This window comes from Lolium perenne, chromosome 5, assembly GCF_019359855.2.
Source record: "Lolium perenne isolate Kyuss_39 chromosome 5, Kyuss_2.0, whole genome shotgun sequence".
Classification (NCBI taxonomy): domain Eukaryota; kingdom Viridiplantae; phylum Streptophyta; class Magnoliopsida; order Poales; family Poaceae; genus Lolium; species Lolium perenne.
The window spans coordinates 15,338,657-15,359,175 of NC_067248.2; the positions used below are offsets into that span (position 1 = coordinate 15,338,657).

Below are 20,519 nucleotides of genomic sequence, written 5' to 3' on the forward strand. Positions count from 1 at the left end.
GTGACGAGCAGGAAGCGCCACCGCGATGACGACGACGAGACGGGGCCATCATCGAAGAAGAAGTAGAAGAAGTAGTTTAAAATAATTTATATGTAATTTAATTATATTTTTTCGAAGTTTTATAGGTAATTTATTTATGTTGAACCGATTTGAATATTAGTAAAGAGTTTTATTCTATCTATTTAAATTATTTTTAATGTTTGAGGGCGGTGTTTGAGGGACGCGACTGAGAAGCGACGTCTCCTAAACGCGGCACGAATGACAATTCGGCGCGCTTTGGGGAACGGTTTAGGGACTGTGTTAGACTAGCCTCCTGACAGCTACCCTCTCCCAAAAAGGGACGAAGAATTCTTTTTTACCTCGAAACAAAGGATGAGGAGAAAAAGCTGTTGGAGCAAACAGCGGTGACAATTAATTGACCACGCACACACGGGTCCTCTTCCACGCGTCACTACCAAAATCCTACTGCAAGGCGTGCTGCTCTCCACATCGGTGCCTCCGCTGGTCCGCCACCTTCTTCCTCCTCACACCATCACCCCAACTCCCCAAGCAAGAACCACCCACGGGCACCTGCGCACGGTCTGCGATGGGGCGCCCCAAGAAGACCCCCTCCGACTCCAACTCGCTCACGTTGCCGGTCGGCGCCGACGCGGAGCTGCGCAGAAACGACCCCGGCTTCGCCGGCTCCTTCTACGAGGTCACCGTCACCGGCCACCTCGTCTCCAGCGGCAGCTACACGGTGGCCTACGCCACGCTCGTGGCCGACGACGACGGGGGGCCGCTCGAGGAGACAGCGGCAGCAGCCGACGTGCGCCCGCGGCCGCCGCCGCCCGCGACTGCAAGGAGCGGGTTCGCCGTCCACGACACCGTGGAGGCGTTCCACGACGAGGGGTGGTGGGCCGGCGTCGTGTCCGCCGTCGTTCCCGGGCCGCGGCGGGCGTACGAGGTCACCTTCCCGACGTCGCGGGAGACGGTGGAGTTCGAGGAGACGGCTCTGCGGCCGCACCGCGTGTTCCAGGCTAGCCAGTGGGTTCCGGCTGCAGAGGCGGTATTGGTAAGTTATAAGTGCGCTGTGTAAAACTGTAAACCCTTTTCTTCTTCTACTATGATCTTGCATTGCAATTGTATTTATTTATTTGTAATATGCACGGCAGATCTTGCATTGCAATTGTATTTATTTATTTGTTCAAATGGAATCCAATCTACTAGCTTCAGTGTTAAAATTACCCTTGGACGTCCTGAACTTTTGTAGCAACTAAAGTTACATTGAAGTAGTAAACAAAAGGAACTTAATTGCCTTCATGGTGGATTGCGATGTGTTAATGATGGATTCAGTTTTATGACTGTATTCAGACAGGCCATTCGATAATTAACACACAATCCCTCATTTGAGTTTTTAAGGTGTATTGATCATGAGTAGTTGTGACCTTCGAGTTAATACAACTGGTAAGTCAAGTGCCCGCGCTGTGTAAACCCTTAATTTTCTTCTTCCATGAACTCTGGGTAAAGTTGAGTGTAATAATATGCACGGCAGATCTTGCATTACAATTCTGTATTTATTTATTCATTCAAATTGAATCCAATCTACTAGCTTCAGTGTTAAAATTACCCTTAGATGAATAATGGCTCAGTCCTGACCTTTTGGAAACTAAAGTTAGTACCTTCAAGTAGTAGTAAACAAAAGGAACTTAATTGCCTTCATGGTGGATTGCTATGTGTTAATGATGGATTCAGTTTTATGACTGTATTCAGATAGGCCATTTGATAATTAACAGTTTAACACATAATCTCTCATTTGAATTTTTCAGGTGTATTGATCATGTCTAGTTGTGACCTTCTTCGAGTTAATACTACTGTAGTTTGAGCCCATATACTCAATCTGTCCTCTGCTTTGTGTACTCTGTCAAACTTGCCATATGCTACTTTCTGATAAAGGGTGTTTTTGCTGATCAAAATGACGCATCAAGCGGATACAATTACTTTATAATCTTGTATTTCACCCTTGTGAGACTATACCAAGATACAAAAAAGTGGGAAAATTTTCAAGTGCCAGCACCACTGTTGTATGTCTAATCTTATCATGATGTGTGATATTAGTAACAAATTTAGTAATGCACCTTTAGCCCCGCACGGTGAGAACTTTTATCTTATTTTTTTATTCAAGAACAGTAGTTTTCCTATTTTATTTTAGTTATCTTATTGTAGAGTTTGTAGGTTCTTTGTCATTTGAGACTCATGGAGTTGTACGGTATCACCTTTTGTCATTTGGGAAATGGTAAGATCAATCTGTATAATTTTTTTCACTGATGTGCTTTTGGTAAATCCAACTTTGGAAATAAGCATTTGAACTGTGCATATGTGGAGAATTTTCCTGTTAAGTGAAAACATCGTATTGTCCTCTGCAAGAGCTGATAGTTTTTCTTTCGACATATGTGTTTAAGATCGAAGTAAACAGTCAAAGCGAACGGTTACAATCAAAAACACCATATTCCTGATGCTGCTGCTGTGGGCAGGACGATGGAAGTCCTTTGTTTCGGGAGGGAACCCAAATCGAAGTGAGGCGGTCTGAAAAAAGCTTTAGTGAATCCTGGAGTCCAGCTTCTGTTCTGAAAGTGATTGGCGCTACAAATTTCTTAGTACAGTACATCAATATTGGAAGCAACAGAGAACTAGCCACTGAGATTATAGCTGCTCAACATATCCGGCCAGCGCAAACCTTCCGGAAGTACAGATTTTCTCGATCTTCTCATGTTGAGGTAATGCATGAAGATAGCTGGTGGCCTGGTGTTCTCCGGGATGTTTTAGGTAGTGGAATCAACAAGAAGTATGTAGTAAAATTGAAGAGCTATGACACAGACATGGAAGACGTGGAATGTTTGGATGTTTTGACAGTTGAAAATACACACATAAGGCCGAAATTTCACTGGAATGGAAAAAAATGGGTACGCTGCCTGGATCAGGTACACATAGCTAGCACATATATCTCCTGTCATTCTTTGTGGGTGTTCTTTTATATGATGGGACATGAAGTGCTATTTAGTTTTGCTAGAATATGTATTATTTCATAGCATTTTTTGAAATGTTTCAAGGAGCAGAAATCTTCAATCAATCTATGGTTCATTACACAATGATCCTGCTACAATGTGTTCATCTTGTATGTTTACACAAACGTATATGGGGTGTGTATACATGTTTCTTCCTCTATGAACTCTGGGGTAAAATTATACTAGTACTAGTTAGTATCCAGAGTATAATATGCACAGCAGATCTTGCATTACAAATTTATATAAATATTCAAATGGAAACAATTCAACTCTCTTCAGTGTTAAATTATCCTTTGATGAATAATGGCTCAGTAGTCAGATCTGAACATTTCGAAACTAAAGTTACATGGAAGAAATCAAAAGGACTTAATTGCCTGCATGGAGGATTGCTGCAGATTTAAAAATGAAAAAACATTTTATTATATATCCATTTCAAACTTAATTTGTTACTAGTCCATATATGAATGATGATGATTGTATTCATACAGGCCATTTCGTAATTAACACACAATCTCTCATTTGAGTTTCTCGGGTGTATTGATCATGTGTAGATGTGAACTTCTTCGAGTTAATTCTAGTTTGAGCCCATATATTAAATCTGGCCTCTGCTTTGTGTACTTAGTAAAACTAGCCATATGCTAGTTTCTGATAAAAGGTGTTTTTGTCGACCCAAATGTCGCATTAAGCGGACACAATTACTTTATAATCTTTTCTTTCATCCTTGCGAGATTATACCAAGCTACAATAAACTGGGAAAATTTCCAAGCACCAGCGCACCACTGCTGTATGTTTATTGTTTAATCATATCATGATGTGTGATATTAGAAAAAAATCAGTAATGCACTCTCAACACTGTACAGGCAAAACTTTTATCTTATTTTTTTTCTTCGAGAATAGTAGTCTTTCCTATTTTATTTTAGCTATTTTATTGTAGAGTTTGTACGCGCTTTGTCTTTTGAGACTCATGGAGTTGTATGGGATTACCTTTTGACATTTGGGAAATGGTAAGATAAATCTGTATAAATTGTTTCACTGGCACACTTTTTATAAATCCAACTTTCGAAATAAGCATTTGAACTGTGCATATGTGGAGAACTTTCTTGTTAAGTGAAAACATGGTAGTGTCCTGTGGAAGAGCTGATAGTCTTTCTTTTGACATCTGTTTGAAGAACGAAGTGGACAGTTAACAATACAAACGAGTGAACGCTTACAATCAGAAACACCATATTCCTGATGCTGTTGCTGTGGGCAGGACGATGGAAGTGCTTTGTTTCGGGAGGGAACCCAAGTTGAAGTGAGGCGGTCTGGAAAAAGCTTTGGTGAATCCTGGAGTCCAGCTTCTGTTCTGAAAGTTATTGGCGCTACAAAATTCTTAGTACAGTACATGCATATTGGAAGTGACGGGGAACTAGCCACTGAGATTATACCTGCTCAATATACTCGGCCAGCGCAAACCTTCCGGAAGTACAGATTTTCTCAATCTTTTCATGTTGAGGTGATGCATGAACATAGCTGGTGGCCTGGTGTTCTTCTGAATGTTTTAGGTAGTGGAATCAACAAGAAGTATGTAGTAAAATTGAAGAGCTATGAGACAGACATGGAAGACGTGGAATGTTTGGATGTGTTGACAGTTGAAAAGACACACGTAAGGCCTAAATTTCACTGGAACGGAAAAAAATGGGTGCGCTGCCTGGATCAGGTATACATAGCTAGCACATATATCTCCGGTCATTATTTGTGGGTATTCTTTTATATGATGGGACATGAAGTGTTATTTAGTTTTTTTCTATAATATGTATTAGTTCATAGCATTTTTTTGAAATGTTTCAATTAGCAGAAACTTCAATCACTATATGGTTCATTACGCAATGCTTGTTCCACGCCTCACTCATAGACATGATCCTGCTACAATTTATGTATCCTGTATGTTTACATAAACATATATGCACGTGAAGCTAGAAACATCTTGCTGATAAAAAAACCCTCTGCAAATGTATTAGAAATACGCAAATCCATTATTACCTTGAATGTTATGCGTACTCTTCTTTCTTTTAAACGAGGAAAAAAGCTTATTCAATACCAATTGGACTGTTTTCAAGACTGTAGATTCAGCAATAAGCATAGTGTGATTGTGTACTCGTGTGTTTTTTCTTATGTGTAATTTTTTTAAACCAAAATCATATCCTGGGTTTTTCAAATGAGAATTATATCCCTGATGATGTAATATGTTTTGCATTTTAGATATCTGCTAATGTACCTACATTAGCTTGTCGTAAAAGGCCAATTTCTTGTGCCTTGTCATTACAAAAAGAAGTTGGTGAAACCACTGATAAACATGGTTCTTGTCGTGAAAAAAAGTTGAAGAACACAGATGTTGCATCAGAACAAATTTCTCCTCACTCGCCTGTTTGTAATGAAAGCAATGAAATCAAGTGTCAGTCCAGCTCGTTCCGTGAAGGAAAAAAGAAACAAGGAAATACAGTACCTGCTTCATTGCCACCAATGGCAGGATTTTCACAGCTAAGTGTTCCTTCACTTGCTCAAAGTAATCATCTTGAACAAGCACATTCTCCCAACATCATCATACCTTCTGCACCAGTGGCGGCGCCACAACGTCGACAGTTACAGGCTTCGATGTTTGAAACTCTTGGACAGCCAAGGCCTCTCCCACAGGGCCCACCTTTGGGAATGCGGTCACTTGTCACTCAATCCGTGAGTTGTTACTTTTAACGCATGGTCTTCATACTTCTAAAAACTTCTAAGATCATTGAAATTACCATTTGTTCTTAGTTAAATCTTGCATTTTTATATTTAATAGCCGAAGGAAGTGATAGCTGCTAAAAGTATTGAGGAAGCCAGAAACACTGTATCTATATCGGAAGACCGTAAGTTTTGCACTAGTAATTTTTCATGCTAAGGAAAACACTGCAATATACTAACTCGCATTTGCAGTGGCCAAATCGAAAAATGGTGATGATAATGTTGAGCTGCATTATAACGTGGCTGCCGGATGTGGAATGCTTTCAGAAACAGATACAGTGAATAGTGTTGGCCCCATGACGACACCAAAGGACATAGGAGGTATGTGACTACTGGTTACAGAAGAGTTGGTCACTATGTTACTAGCATTTCACCTTCCAATTTTCAGGTCCACAGCATGCAGTGTCACAACAAGGTCATGGTCCAGCAATGGATTCAGAATCCTTTGCAATCCAGCATCTTCCATTTCGGAAGACCTCCCCGGTATGGGCGAGGATAGAGGCAATGGAAATATTCATTGAGATGCCGCAGCGACCAAATCTGAATGAGTTCCAGCAGCATGGTCCCGAGGTCCGTGAAGGAATGACATTGGGTCTGATGCTATCCTTCGCTACTTTGGCCGAAAGCATATGCAGGCTAGATGTTCATCAGGATGACATTGGACGAGTGTTTGAAGAGAAGAAGCAGGGACTCTCTTTGCTGGAGGAAAATGGTTTCGACGTAAGGGTCCTCCGGTCGCGTCTGGAAGCTCTGCTCTGCACATGATGACGACGATGATAATGTTGTGAGATTGGTGGTTGCTGGTGGAGCTTGTAGAGGTTGTTACTAATGCTAAGTGGTGGGCTATATGTTGTGTAAATTAGTGTGCACATGGCATGTGTGTGTTAGTATGGTTGGTGCATCCCTCTGGCCTAGTTGCTGCAACACTGCTTTGGGTACTGCAACTCTGCTTTTGGTACTGCAACTTCGCTTGCTGCTATTGCTTCATGCTCTTGATGTGGGGTCATGTGATGCGACGCAAAGTCTTCTCCGTCACCAAGAGCAATCTCAGTGGTCATATGTGGCACCTATGTGTGGCATGTGAACGAAGGCGAAGCCGAAGAGACAGAACACTAGCCACCACCGATACGCTCGGCCGTTGACAGCCGAGAAAGGCCACGAAATTAACCTGAGGGGGAATACGGGTAGCCACTTATCCGTCCCAAAAGGGTGCCCTTTGTTTCATAAAACTCGGGGCAGGTAGATTGCCAAACATTCGGTCACGACGCAGCCGGTGAAGAAGGGTGTCCTAGGGTCGTCACTGAGAGTGGAGTAGCGCCAGAACCAATCCTTCCATGGAGGGCCTTCATGTTGATGGCTAACAAGGTGTTTATGATGAAATATTTTTCATATTGCTTTCTAAACTGCAACTTTAACTGATTTAATGCTTGTCCAGATTATGTACAGGTAGGGCGATCTCAGGTTTCTGAACATATTTAGTCCTGATTGATATGAGAACTGAAGTGTGAGATCAAGTGCACCTTGGGGAATTTTCACGTTTTTTGAACATTTATTTTCATGGTTCAGAAGTGTGAGCTTCTGACATTATCTCCTTCATAGACAAAGAAAAGAACGGACAAACGCATCTCCCTCCCGTGGCGCTCCCCAGGGTGCCGCCGGGGGGCCGATCTCCCTCCTTCCACCGCTCCTCCCTCCGTTTCTCCCCCTCCGCCGCTGCCGTCGGTGCTGGCCACGGTGGCGGCGGGCCCCGACGCCAAAGTGCTCAGGGGGTTGTTGGAGGCGGCGATCGGCGGTGGTGGCTGGGGCGGCAACCTCCGGCTTCGGCGTGCTCCCCGTCTAGGGTGGTGTCCCTGGATGTGCGGCGGTGGCTCCTCCTCCACGGCCTCCGGCGATGGATGGTGGTGGCGGCAGCTGTTGGATCTTTGACCCGCCTAGATCCATCGCCGGCTTCTGCCGGCGGCGCGAGGAAGGGGGAGGCGATGTGCGAGGCGAGGATCGCCGTCCACCGAATTCTCCTTCATCATCGTTGGTCAGCGGATGGCGGCGTGGGGGCCTGTTCGTCTGCTTCGGGTTTGAAGGTGGTGGTCCTAGGGTTCTTCTTCTGCGAAGATGAAGACCTACCGGATGTTGATCCTTTTCATCTAGCCGGAGTGTTACGGAAGGCTCCGCCGGCGAATGGTACAGTGCATCTTTTGCCTGTAGTTTGCTGGATCGGGTGATATTCGGTCGCACACACCCATGCTTTTATTTCTGACCGTTTGGTTTTGGAGGGAGCGGCGCAGAGCTGCTTTCTGTGTTGACATCAAGTGACTATGGATCCATGATGAAAGTCAGAAGAAGAAAATATCATGAAAGCCGGATGGGAGGACTAGCTAAGGGAGGTTCAAGTCTCCGTGCTGTTGAGGGACTTGCTTGGTGTTCCGGACTTCACAGCAGCGGTATGAAAGTGGGGGCGACAGCAGGTGAAGTCCAAAGTCCTACCTTTCAGGGTGAAAACCCAAGGTCTGGCCTTAACTGGTTATGCCTGACCATGACCTTGTTGGAGGCATTGTTCTGAGAGTGTGGACTATCTTCAGGGTGAAAACCTAAGATCTTTGATCGGGCGTCGACGGTGTTAGAGCACTGTTTCCTTCGCTTTTGGAGAGTCTGTATTTCAGGCGTTTGTCTTGGTGGTGGATGTATTGCTATTGTTAGGCCCGAGATGCTGTAGCGGAACTTTTATTTCTTAGTTTTCTTTTCTATTTTTTTGGTTGTGTGCATTCGTAGTGTCATTAGGGTGGTGCGTTGTTGTAGAAGCTGGGTGGGTGTAATTGGTTTCTTTTGATGCTATTAATATATCGGAAATGCATCTTGGCTCCCGGGACCAGATGCTCCCGAATCTTGGACCAACCAGAACTGGACACCTACGTTGACAAGTATGTATTTCCGTCTGTATATGATGCTGTCGATGGAATATGGTACAGTGCCCCGTTCGATGGTTGAGGCCTCATTCAATTCGACAGCCCAAAAGCTGATGGACCGGAACAAACGGATCCACGACTTTGTAGACATTTCTGGACCGAGAGTGCAGAGGCCCAACGGCTCCTTGGATGAGGTGGCAAAGACGCGTGCATTAAAGGCGCCCAGGTGTCCGTCTAGCTCATGTGCCATTCTCAGTCCGCTGCCGCCGTCTAGGTTTTCCCCAATCCAGGAGCTCGTCAGATCCATGGCGTCCTCATCATCATCCCAAGCTGCTCCGCAGGACAACACCCCGCTCCCTCTCATCTCGTGCCCAAAGTGTGGCAGCGCGGTCATCACCAAGATCGCCTTCAAGGGCACCAGACTTGGTGTCAGGTACTAGAAGTGCGAATTTTTCAGTGTAAGTGCACCCGAATCCCCCGTCGAGCAGCTATTTTTTGAGTTCGTTTTGTCATCAACCAAGCTGCCATCGATTTTTTCCTTATCTATCTCACTCTGTTTCTTTTTTAAACATGCAGAAAGGATTCTGCGATTTCTTCGAGTGGAGGGAGGGGTACGCATCGCTCATGGCTGCCAACGGGGGAATCGCCGGCACGGCTGCTGCCCCGGCAATGCTAGCAGCTGGTCCGATCGCCCCGGCCATGCACGACCAGGATGTCGGGAGAGTGAATCTATTCGTCTCCCTGATGAACACAATGGGGATGCTCATTGTCTTGGCGCTGCTCCTTGCGCAGATCATGATGGGAACCTACAAGTAAAGCATGAAGCCTTTTCCGCAGGAGGCGACGGCTGTGTCTCCATCTAAGCTGATACTTCGCACTCCCGTCGGCGCCTACGCGCGCGCCCTCCGCCCCCCGCCGCCCTCGCCGGAATCTTGAAGCCGCTCGCCTCACCCTCCTGTCTGCCCAGCGCGACAATGCTTGGTTCCCTCATTTTTAGATCTGTTGACTTACGATCTGATGGCGACTCGTCCCCGGTAAAACTAGACTCGTCGTCCAGGCCACCGACAACAATATGTTCCAGCCGTCCAGAAGCGCCCGTAAAGTCTCCGTTACATCCCCCGTTTTCTCTCTGTCACCTCCGTCTTCCCACGTTCGGGCCCACCAACGGAACGTACGCGAACTCGCTTGTATTCACGATTTTCTGTCGCCCGTAGACCCACTTCCCTGACTCAACACATCAATCTCGGAACAACAATGTCTGGTCCAGATTTCCAGATCATATACACCCGGGAGCCAAAACTCCCCTCCCATATATATACCCTTTATCAAAAAAAGAATGTGTAACTTCATGTGTGATCCTCCAATGTTGGAGTTGAGCAGTTCTCCCACAAGAGGTCCACGAGCACAAAGTTGATGTGGTAAGCTCGGCCAGGATGGTGCATAAAAATGGATTTAAAACATGGTGGCATGTTTGTCAATGAAATTAAAATTTGGTCAACCCAGAAGGCCAACTTACAAAAAATACACAAGGATGTCTCACGATCCTCCAAGAAATACTGACAAGTGAGACAGAGTGGTTCTGTCTTCCTCGTGAAAAAAAAAGGACATGGATCGCTCAAGGTTAGCAACAGTTCTGGATCCACATTGGCATTGCTATTGCTGTTGGTAAATGACATACCAGGCGATTGGCCTAATTAGATGATGAAAAGGAGTGTGAATCATCACGAGTTACACACACCGCAGGTTCTTCCCCATCCCCAGAAAATACCGTACCACAGGTATCATCAGGTTTAGCTAAGAAAATACGTCTAATAATTCATCTGTTCATAAGAAGAAAAAAAAATAATGTATCAGGACAATACTTCACAAGCTCTGCTAAGCGGACCAAACCAATTCAGCAACGGGAGCAAAACTCATAAGCATTTGTGCATAATCCATCTTCTCGATCAAACGAACAAAAAAGAATGTGCCCTTGTTTCACTGTCACATGTGTTACGGGAGTAACATGGGTTTTTTTGCAGTGACAGACTCCAAACGTAGGTCATTCACTATAACAAAAATTATTGAGAAACCCGTGTAAATGTGCACCTATAGATCCCACCACAATAGGTAAAAGTTTCTGTCTATCAATGAACAGACTCTTAACAAAAACATACATCAGTTACCAAAACACCAATCTATTTTGAACTGATGTATGAATTTCTTGCTGCGGTGCAGTCAACTATCAACATTGTCTCCAAGGGCAGAATCCATAAAATAAGTTAGGCAACCATGGAACATGAGTTTGTAAAAGAGCAGAAAGCTTACAGAAGCATGCACTGAGCACAAGCAAAAGACATGTAAAATTGGAAGTTCATATATTAACACGTCAGTATTTCAGGGTTCCAAAAGATAACAAGCTGGATTTCCCGAGTACAAGCCTATAACAAATCCCGTCCACATATACAAACAATGATCAAGAGGGTATCTCACTGGAGGCTCATCAAACCAACGAATAACATGTTAGCATTCTTGAACCACATGATTGATAATCCAAGAGTTTATTCAGATCAAATGGTATGAGAAAGTCAGGAACTCAATCTTTTTGTCTAAGAATCGTACATGAAACTGATTAGTAGATTGTGAAACAATGCAAAACAGAAATCAGATATACCCCTAAACCCTAAAGCAAAAGTAAATACAGTAAGAGTAGACACAAGAGATAGATAGACTGAAAATGACGTCTAATAAATGTATCATGCCACATGTTGAAAAATGCTCCTTTTTTTCAATGTTCTTGCTGTTTGTCGGATAATTCTTAACTACATTCAGGGTGTTCCATTGACAATGGAAATGCCTTTCCGCTTGACGCAAATAAAATAACTAGTAGAACACTAACTAATTACTTTTACCAAAAAAACAAGAATAAATATGTAATTACTGGTGAAACAAAAAAAAAACTGTAAAACAAAAACGAAATAGCAGGTGGGATAAAATGGCATGCAGACCAAAAATCATAAGATCTAAGTTCACCTCACCAATTCACCTATCAGAAGCTAAATTCAAAAAACATATAGCCACAATTGTAATTCGAGATAAGAGAAGGAATATATGATGTGAGCTTTGCTTGACTGTCACATAAGAGACCAGAGACGGTGGTGATTTGCAGAAACAGGTACAAGCAGAAATAAGGGATAGGCAAAACCGTGCATTGTGCAAAATTCACGAGCATCAGGGGAAAATGCACCTCCCTGATTACAAATTTGAAAATATGGCGTCACCTGGTTTGGGTTTCCGCTTTCACATACATGCGAGGACTGGTGGCTAACAGCAAGAGCAAACAAAATAGGATGCTTACTATTCAGAGTGCAAAATCAAAAATAGGGATCAGAAAAACTATCTATGCACAGCTCTATCACACCAAAACACGTAGAAAATTCTATCGTTCCACACTAACCACCCAAAATAACATTATTGTATTAACCGAACGAGATCTAACTTCAGGCCAAACATCAATACTTACAGCAGGGCAAACAAAAGTATAAAAGAGCAAGCATCAAAACATGTAACTGCAGACCACATACAGAACATCAAGTATGCATTCTGCCAAACAAAGCTAATGTTCACCTTAATTATTTGATGAAAGAGACAATTTCAAGACAATAAGATACAACATAGTATGTTCATAAAATTACAAAAAAAATGACAGTGATCAAAACACAGTGGATGGTGTCCAAACTGACCAAAAAACTGTAAAGCTAATTTTCCAAACGAATAAGAATAATACTTAAAGCTAACCATACACACCAATAATCATGCACAATCCTGTGAATATGATTCACCTAAAGACCACTAATATTTATCCACTGAAACACCGAGAAGGGGTTCTCATGAAATTCATAGGTCATTGGTTAATGATCTGAATGCTAGAGAACTATTCGCATGTATGGCCTTCTTGAACCATATGACTATTACCCAGAATGTCATTAAACTGAAAGCATAATACAGAGTCTGGATTTCTTTATCTAAGAAGACCGATGCAATTTGTCACTTGTGTCATGTAGCGCAGGGGGGAATTAAAAGTATGCAGTACGAACTTTAAACATTCTGGATCATAAGTTGGACAATACAAAAGAAATCAAATTCTGCAATAAACATCCTCTGATTAATTCCGAATAAGTAAATCCCCTAGCAAAGTTTTCGGAACACAAAGCAACATGAGATTCAATAGAAGTAGATGCTGTTAAGGTTCCAGGATAGTATAAACTATAAAGAAACGCTACAGCACAACACCAAGTAGAGTTTGAAGAAAACACAACAAGATAAGCAACAAAAACTCACCAAAAGAACAAATCCAGCCTCAACATCTTTATATGTGCAAATGGATCAGTTAAATCCAACTCATGAAAATGGTTGATACACCAATAATTGCGGACAAATCTATGAGTCGTAAAGTAAAACGGAGCATCACTGAAAACCCTGTTGACTAGCTGAAGCTTCCTGTGATGTTCTGCCAAAAATTCCTCAATGTTATTCCTGGTTCTGATGCCAAGTGCCATCAACTCTAGCAATCTCTCGTTCAAGACAAAGAATGCAACAAAGTTAATTTGCAACTCGATGGCCCGATACCTTTCCAACACTGCTGTCTTCAAACGGGTGTCAAGACATTTGATCACTTTCTAGTGTTTACGACACCACAAACTGTGTGGCCTTAATTCAGATGTCTGAAAAGAACATAGGAAACATAAAACAAAGATTAACCACTTCCGTAGAGACAGTGAATGTTTATCTTCATTACTTGAGTAAAAGAGGAAGTTCCAGAAGACAGTAAGATATTACAAGATATGTCCATGAGCATTGACAGTTATCAGAACACATATTACACTAGTGATTGTCCAAACTGACGAAAAATTGAAAAGCTAACTCTCCAAACAAACGAGAGAAATAACTAAAGGTAACTGTATGTATCACTTATCGTAAACACGTCTGAATGTGATTCGCCTCAAGGCCACTCAAATTTATCTAGTACCATGCTCAGAAAAGGTTAGCTTGAAATTCATAGGTCATTGCTTAACGACCTCAACACTAGAGAAGTATATCCAAGAATATCATAGTGGATTTGTCACTTGTGCTGTTCAATGCTAGGGAAAATTGAACTAATATATGCAGTACAAATTCTAAACATTCTAGATAATAAGTTGCACAGCACAAGACAAAATCAAATTCCAGAATATTAGATAAAAACAACTAAACTATCCTCAAAACCATTAATTCGAAACAACTAATCCCCTAGCACATATCTCAGGGACACAAAGGATTCAGTACGAATTTTAGACAGTAAGTAGGAGTTGATGGTGTTAAGGTTCCACGATAATATGGATAGTACAGGAACACTACAAGAGCAAGAACTAATAGAGTCTGAAGAAAATACAGACAAGATACTCGACAAAAGAACCAATCCAGCTTTTCAATATCTATATATATAGAAAATGGATCAATTACATCCAGTTTACGGAAGTAATTGACATACCAATAATTGCGTATATATCTGTCAGTCGTGAAATAAAACTGAGCATCTCTGGAAACCCTGTCCTCTAGCTGAAGCTTCCTGCGTTGTTCTGCCAAGAACTCCTCAGAGTTGTCCTTGGTTCTGATGCCAAATGTCATCAACTGTAGCAATCTCGCATTCAATACAAAGAATGTCAGAAAGCTAACTTGTGACTTGGTGCCCCGATACTGTTCCAACACAATTGTCTTGAGAGGGATGTCAAGAGGTCCGATAAGATTCATCTGCTTGCGGCGACGCCACGCATTTGTTGGCCCTGCTTGAAATGAGTGCAAAGAGCACTGACAAAAATAAAAATAAAATGAGCACTTGACAACATAAGAGATGAACAGAGCAGTCGTTGAAGTATCAATGAAGAATCATCACCTCGATGTGTAACTTCTCCATGCACGGAAAGAATCCCATCAAGTTAATGACTGTATCCAAACTAAGAATATGCATATCAACAACCAAAATCTTGACGGTCCGCACCACCGCAGTTGGGCTATCAACGCGCAATCCCTTTAACAAGCATGTAGGAAAAGATCAGGCAATTACAAGTGCAGAAGAAATGTAACTGAATGCACACAGGAATGCAAGTCATCAGAAGCCTGGTAAAGAAAGAAGTCGGAAGGCATTGCTACGACGCTACCTGAATAACCGCTGAGCCAAACGAGATTTTGGTGAAGTTGGAAAGGTAGCGCAGGGTCTCCAGCTTAGGTGCGGAGATCACCGATATATGGAGGTGCTCACCATCAACGTTTTGATCAAGGTGGAGCAGCCTCATAAGACATGGGGCATTCTCAACGACGAGTTCCTCGAGCTTGAGCTCGTTGTACCATGTAGACCAAACATGCACACCTATGCTTGTAAGGCTAAGGGAGTTGATGCGGACGCAACGGAAGCCAAAGCTGCAGTTAATCAGCAAGCGCTCGAGAGCTGGACACCCGGCGATCATGTGGTGCAGCGAATACTCGGAGATTCTGACGCTTTCAAGCGCGAGCTGCTTAAGCTGGGGGAACCGAAGCCCTTGAACAGTGCTGTCATGGAGGTTGCAGTTTGCAATGGTGGCAACACGGAGGATGGTCGAGAGGCGGGAGATGTATGACGCAATTGGATGTTTTAGGTGGTAGGATAGAGATACACCAAGCTCTTGTAGGTTGCAGAGGGCGGCTGATCGGAGCCACTGGTCCACGGCAGCGTTCATGCGGAGAAACTCGTCCTCTGTAGCACCTATGCGCATGAGGTCATGTAGGTCTACCCAGAAGCGTCGGCAGGGCGCCAGGTGCGAGGTAAGGATGCGTGATACGACGCCGGGGAGGTCAATTCGATGCTTGACGAGGCCACGGCAGTCGAGGTTGAGAGGGGAGGAGCTCCAGAGGTGGCGCCACCGGCGGGCGAGGATCTGGGTGCGCGCGCCGTCTTTGGTGGGGAGAAGGGTGATGATCTCACCGAGGAGGTCGTCGGGGAGGTCGCTGATGACGTCGACGCCTCCACCATCTTCGCCCACTCCGGGAGGATCACCCGCCTCCATTTCCATCGCCATCTCCATGAGGCGCAGCGCAGCGGTAGCTAGGGTTTAGTTGATGGGGGCACAAGGTCGCGGAAGCAAGAGGGGCAGCGGATGGAGCGACGAAGATGGCCCGGAATCGCGGGGAGCGGGCATGGGCGGAGCCGCGGAGGAGGCAAGCGCCGCCGTGGGGGCGGCCGGCGGCGGGGCGGTGCGGTCGGGTGGAAACGGAACAGGACCGGAATGGCGATTTTTTTCCCTTATGCTTCGATGTGTGCAAGTAGTTGTTGTTAGATATTTGATCCGGCAAATTAGTACAGCATTTATTAGTACTACTTAAATAAATAAATAAATAACCAATTCAAGCTATATTGAAAATAATGACTTCTAGGAGCACCGTTTCGTTTTCTGTGTTCTTGTTGACTAAAAGCAAGAATGTAGAGTATTTCAGAATAAATTTTCAATTTAGAATGTAGAGTATTTTAGAACGGAGGGAATACATGTCTAGCTACTCTAGCCACTTTGTCAGAGTCATAAAAAAGTCTGATTGGTGGGTTTTTCGGTTCTTTATATCTCTATACTATATGTTTCGAGACTTCTCTTACAATTTTGCCGCTTCATTTTGCAGCGGTGTTCTAATGAACTCTCTAAATCCGACTCCTATGATTTCTTGTTACTATCAAATGGTGACATAAATAAAGTTCATAACAAATGCAAAGTAGACAATTTATGATATTTAATGTTTTATTTTAATCTACCATTAGTCTCAATATTTCTTATAATGTTTTGTTTGATATACTCTTTTATGCTTAATTTATATTTAAATTTTGTTATATTTAAATTTATTTGATAATTTATCAAGGTACCGGCATCCCGCAAGAACATGACAATGAAGGTAGAGTGTTCAACATGGCTGCCATAACATAAAGGATTCTTGAACAGACATGGTTTCCAGGAAACTAAGAGACTACATACTTTTGGAAATTGTGTTGTATTCATCTGCTAATTACATGTGCAACCTAGATCTAGCAATATTAATGTTAGCTGCTGCTAAACTAAATGATATGTCAGTATGGACGATGTAAGTAGGAATTTTTGGCATACCTTTCACCGGTTATTGTGAGCTTCATATATTTCTTCCACTTCCCAATAACCCCACCTTTTTTTAGATTAACAGGGTTTTCCCTATTTTCATTGAAAGAAACCATAAGAATTCGGTACAACCTCAGCAACACAGCAGAGTAAAACCTCCATAGTTTTTTCCCAGAACTTCAACACGGAAAAGCTTCTTACCGAGGATGGTGTGTGGCAACAATTGTTACACAATAAATACCTTAGAAATAAAACTCTAGCTTAGGTAGAAGCTAAACCCACGAATTCAATTCTGGAAAGATCTAATGAGGGTAAAACAAGACTTTTTTTTACTAGAGGTTCGTTCAAGGTTGGAAATGGTTTAACGACCAGGTTCTGGGAAGATATTTTGCTTGGAGATATGCCTCTTGCACAACAATATCCCACCTCTCTGTATAACATTGTTCAACATAAAAATGTGTTCGTTTCGACGGTTTTTTCTCAGACCCCTATTAATATATGTTTTAAGAGGGGCCTAAACAATCATATATGGAATGAATGACTGCATTTGTATCAAAAGTTAATTACAATAAATTTAACACATGCACCAGATAGATTTGTATGGAAACTAACAGATTCAGGACTATTTACGGTTAAATCTATGTATCTTGATTTGATGAATGGACATACTAGATTTTTTCGTAAATATCTATAGAAACTTAAAATCCCTGTGAAAATTAAAAAGTTTATGTGGTTTCTTCATAATAAAGTCTTGTTAACTAAGAATAACTTGACAAAACGGAATTTGAATGGGTGTCAGAAATGTTGTTTATGTGATTCTAATGAAACAGTGGAGCATTTATTTCTTAACTGTCTGTTTGCAAAGATAGTTTGGCGCATGGTATATTTTACTTATAATATTTCGGTCCCGAGCAATATTAATAACATGTTTGGTAACTGGTTAAATGGAGTTAACAAATTTGATAAGGCTCGGATACGTATTGGTATCTCGGCTTTATGTTGGTATATTTGGACAAGTCGAAATGACATAGTTTTTAATAAACATAAATCTATTAATTTTAATAAACAGAAATCTATTAATTTCTTGCAGGTTATTCGCCGAGTTGCGCAGTGGATTCTGTTATGGGCGTTGATACGTCTCCGACGTATCGATAATTTCTTATGTTCCATGCCACATTATTGATGTTATCTACATGTTTTATGCACACTTTATGTCATATTCGTGCATTTTCTGGAACTAACCTATTAACAAGATGCCGAAGTGCCGATTCTTTGTTTTCTGCTGTTTTTGGTTTCAGAAATCCTAGTAACGAAATATTCTCGGAATTGGACGAAATCAACGCCCAGGGGCCTATTTTGCCACGAAGCTTCCAGAAGTCCGAAGTGGAGACGAAGTGGGGCCACGAGGTGCCCAGACCCTAGGGCGGCGCGCCCCCCCCCCTTGGCCGCGCGGCCCTGTGGTGTGGGGCCCTCGTGCCGCCTCTTGACCTGCCCTTCCGCCTACTTAAAGCCTCCGTCGCGAAACCCCCTGTACCGAGAGCCACGATACGGAAAACCTTCCAGAGACGCCGCCGCCACCGATCCCATCTCGGGGGATCCAGGAGATCGCCTCCGGCACCCTGCCGGAGAGGGGAATCATCTCCCGGAGGACTCTACGCCGCCATGGTCGCCTCCGGAGTGATGTGTGAGTAGTCTACCCCTGGACTATGGGTCCATAGCAGTAGCCAGATGGTTGTCTTCTCCCCATTGTGCTATCATTGTCGGATCTTGTGAGCTGCCTAACATGATCAAGATCATCTATCTGTAATTCTATATGTTGCGTTTGTTGGGATCCGATGAATAGAGAATACTTGTTATGTTGATTATCAAAGTTATGTCTATGTGTTGTTTATGATCTTGCATGCTCTCCGTTACTAGTAGATGCTCTGGCCAAGTAGATGCTTGTAACTCCAAGAGGGAGTATTTATGCTCGATAGTGGGTTCATGCCTGCATTGACACCTGGGACAGTGACAGAAAGTTCTAAGGTTGTGTTGTGCTGTTGCCACTAGGGATAAAACATTGATGCTATGTCTAAGGATGTAGTTGTTGATTACATTACGCACCATACTTAATGCAATTGTCTGTTGCTTTGCAACTTAATACTGGAGGGGGTTCGGATGATAACCTGAAGGTGGACTTTTTAGACATAGATGCAGTTGGATGGCGGTCTATGTACTTTGTCGTAATGCCCAATTAAATCTCACTATACTCATCATGATATGTATGTGCATGGTCATGCCCTCTTTATTTGTCAATTGCCCAACTGTAATTTGTTCACCCAACATGCTGTTTATCTTATGGGAGAGACACCTCTAGTGAACTGTGGACCCCGGTCCAATTCTCTATACTGAAATACAATCTACTGCAATACTTGTTCTACTGTTGTCTGTAAACAATCATCTTCCACACAATACGGTTAATCCTTTGTTACAGCAAGCCGGTGAGATTGACAACCTCACTGTTTCGTTGGGGCAAAGTACTTTGGTTGTGTTGTGCAGGTTCCACGTTGGCGCCGGAATCCCTGGTGTTGCGCCGCACTACATCCCGCCGCCATCAACCTTCAACGTGCTTCTTGGCTCCTCCTGGTTCGATAAACCTTGGTTTCTTTCTGAGGGAAAACTTGCTGCTGTGCGCATCATACCTTCCTCTTGGGGTTCCCAACGAACGTGTGAGTTACACGCCATCAAGCTCTTTTTCTAGCGCCGTTGCCGGGGAGATCAAGACACGCTGCAAGGGGAGTCTCCACTTCTCAATCTCTTTACTTTGTTTTTGTCTTGCTTAGTTTTATTTACTACTTTGTTTGCTGCACTAAATCAAAATACAAAAAATTAGTTGCTAGTTTTACTTTATTTGCTATCTTGTTTGCTATATCAAAAACACAAAAAAATTAGTTACTTGCATTTACTTTATCTACTTTGCTTTATTTACTACTGCTAAAATAAGTAATCCTGAAGTTGAAGTTCGTACGTTTAAGCAACGAGGGGGAGAATGTTTAAGAGATGCTTGGTACAGAATTAGTGATGCCCATACTAGGTGCATTAAAAAACACTCCACCACTATCCTACTCAGGAATTTTCATGTTGGTATCTCTAGCTGGAATAGGTATGTTCTTGATAGTCTCGCGAAAGGTAACTTCCTAAGTACTTCTGCATTAGAAGCTAGCTGCATTATTGAGAGTCTATTTGGAATACCCCCTGTTGATGAAGTTAAAACTGAAATCTCTCTTGAAGATGTTATGAAAAAATTGGAAACCATAGAGAAAAATTTTCCAAGTGTTGAAACTAAATTGGAAATGTTACTTGATAAAACTGATGAACTTGATAAATCCTTAGGAGGAATTGATGAAAGAATTAGTGTCCTAGGAACTTGTGTTGTCCATGATGATCAAATTAATAGGATTGACGAACTTGAAAAAACTATGGGAACCTTGGGTTCAACATTTTCTTCTCTTAAATATAAGGAGAAAGCTTATGTGGGTAAGGAGTAAAAGTTTATGTATGTCTCTAAAGTGCCTAAACCAAAGAAATATTACTATAGGCCTAAAATTAATAAAGCCCTTAGTACCACCACGGATGGGGGAGCTTGTGATAACGATACACCATCTCTTGATAATACTTGATACACACTTTCTGCGCCTAGCTGAAAGGCG

At 42.7% G+C, this 20,519-nt stretch overlaps 2 protein-coding genes across 2 annotated transcripts; one reads left to right on the forward strand and one right to left on the reverse strand.

Annotated features, from left to right (window-relative positions):
- Positions 1-549: 549 nt before the first annotated feature.
- Positions 550-6,686, forward strand: LOC127298908 (protein AGENET DOMAIN (AGD)-CONTAINING P1). Its single transcript, XM_051328778.2, has 7 exons — positions 550-1,054; positions 2,514-2,960; positions 4,297-4,743; positions 5,286-5,756; positions 5,863-5,929; positions 5,997-6,125; positions 6,193-6,686. Exons 1-7 carry the CDS (start codon positions 587-589, stop codon positions 6,567-6,569), a joined length of 2,406 nt encoding a protein of 801 aa, XP_051184738.1. The 5' UTR covers positions 550-586; the 3' UTR covers positions 6,570-6,686.
- A 6,340-nt stretch (positions 6,687-13,026) lies between these two features.
- On the reverse strand, positions 13,027-15,970 carry LOC127298906 (F-box/LRR-repeat protein At3g26922-like). The gene is made up of 4 exons (XM_051328776.1): positions 14,881-15,970; positions 14,616-14,750; positions 14,214-14,530; positions 13,027-13,407 (listed from the first exon to the last, which is right to left on the reverse strand). Coding segments are annotated over exons 1-4 (1,353 nt in total). The 5' UTR covers positions 15,781-15,970; the 3' UTR covers positions 13,027-13,406.
- Positions 15,971-20,519: the final 4,549 nt, after the last annotated feature.

Excerpts from the sequence above, each read along its gene's own strand:
- LOC127298906 (XM_051328776.1), bottom strand. The coding sequence starts at position 15,780 with ATGGAGATGGCGATGGAAATGGAGGCGGGTGATCCTCCCGGAGTGGGC. Across the intron at positions 14,751-14,880 it reads TTGGCTCAGCGGTTATTCAG|GGATTGCGCGTTGATAGCCC; the intron begins GTAGCGTCGTAG and ends TGCTTGTTAAAG. Across the intron at positions 14,531-14,615 it reads TGGAGAAGTTACACATCGAG|TGCTCTTTGCACTCATTTCA; the intron begins GTGATGATTCTT and ends TATTTTTGTCAG.
- LOC127298908 (XM_051328778.2), top strand. The coding sequence starts at position 587 with ATGGGGCGCCCCAAGAAGACCCCCTCCGACTCCAACTCGCTCACGTTG. Across the intron at positions 2,961-4,296 it reads GGGTACGCTGCCTGGATCAG|GACGATGGAAGTGCTTTGTT; the intron begins GTACACATAGCT and ends TGCTGTGGGCAG. Across the intron at positions 6,126-6,192 it reads GACACCAAAGGACATAGGAG|GTCCACAGCATGCAGTGTCA; the intron begins GTATGTGACTAC and ends TCCAATTTTCAG.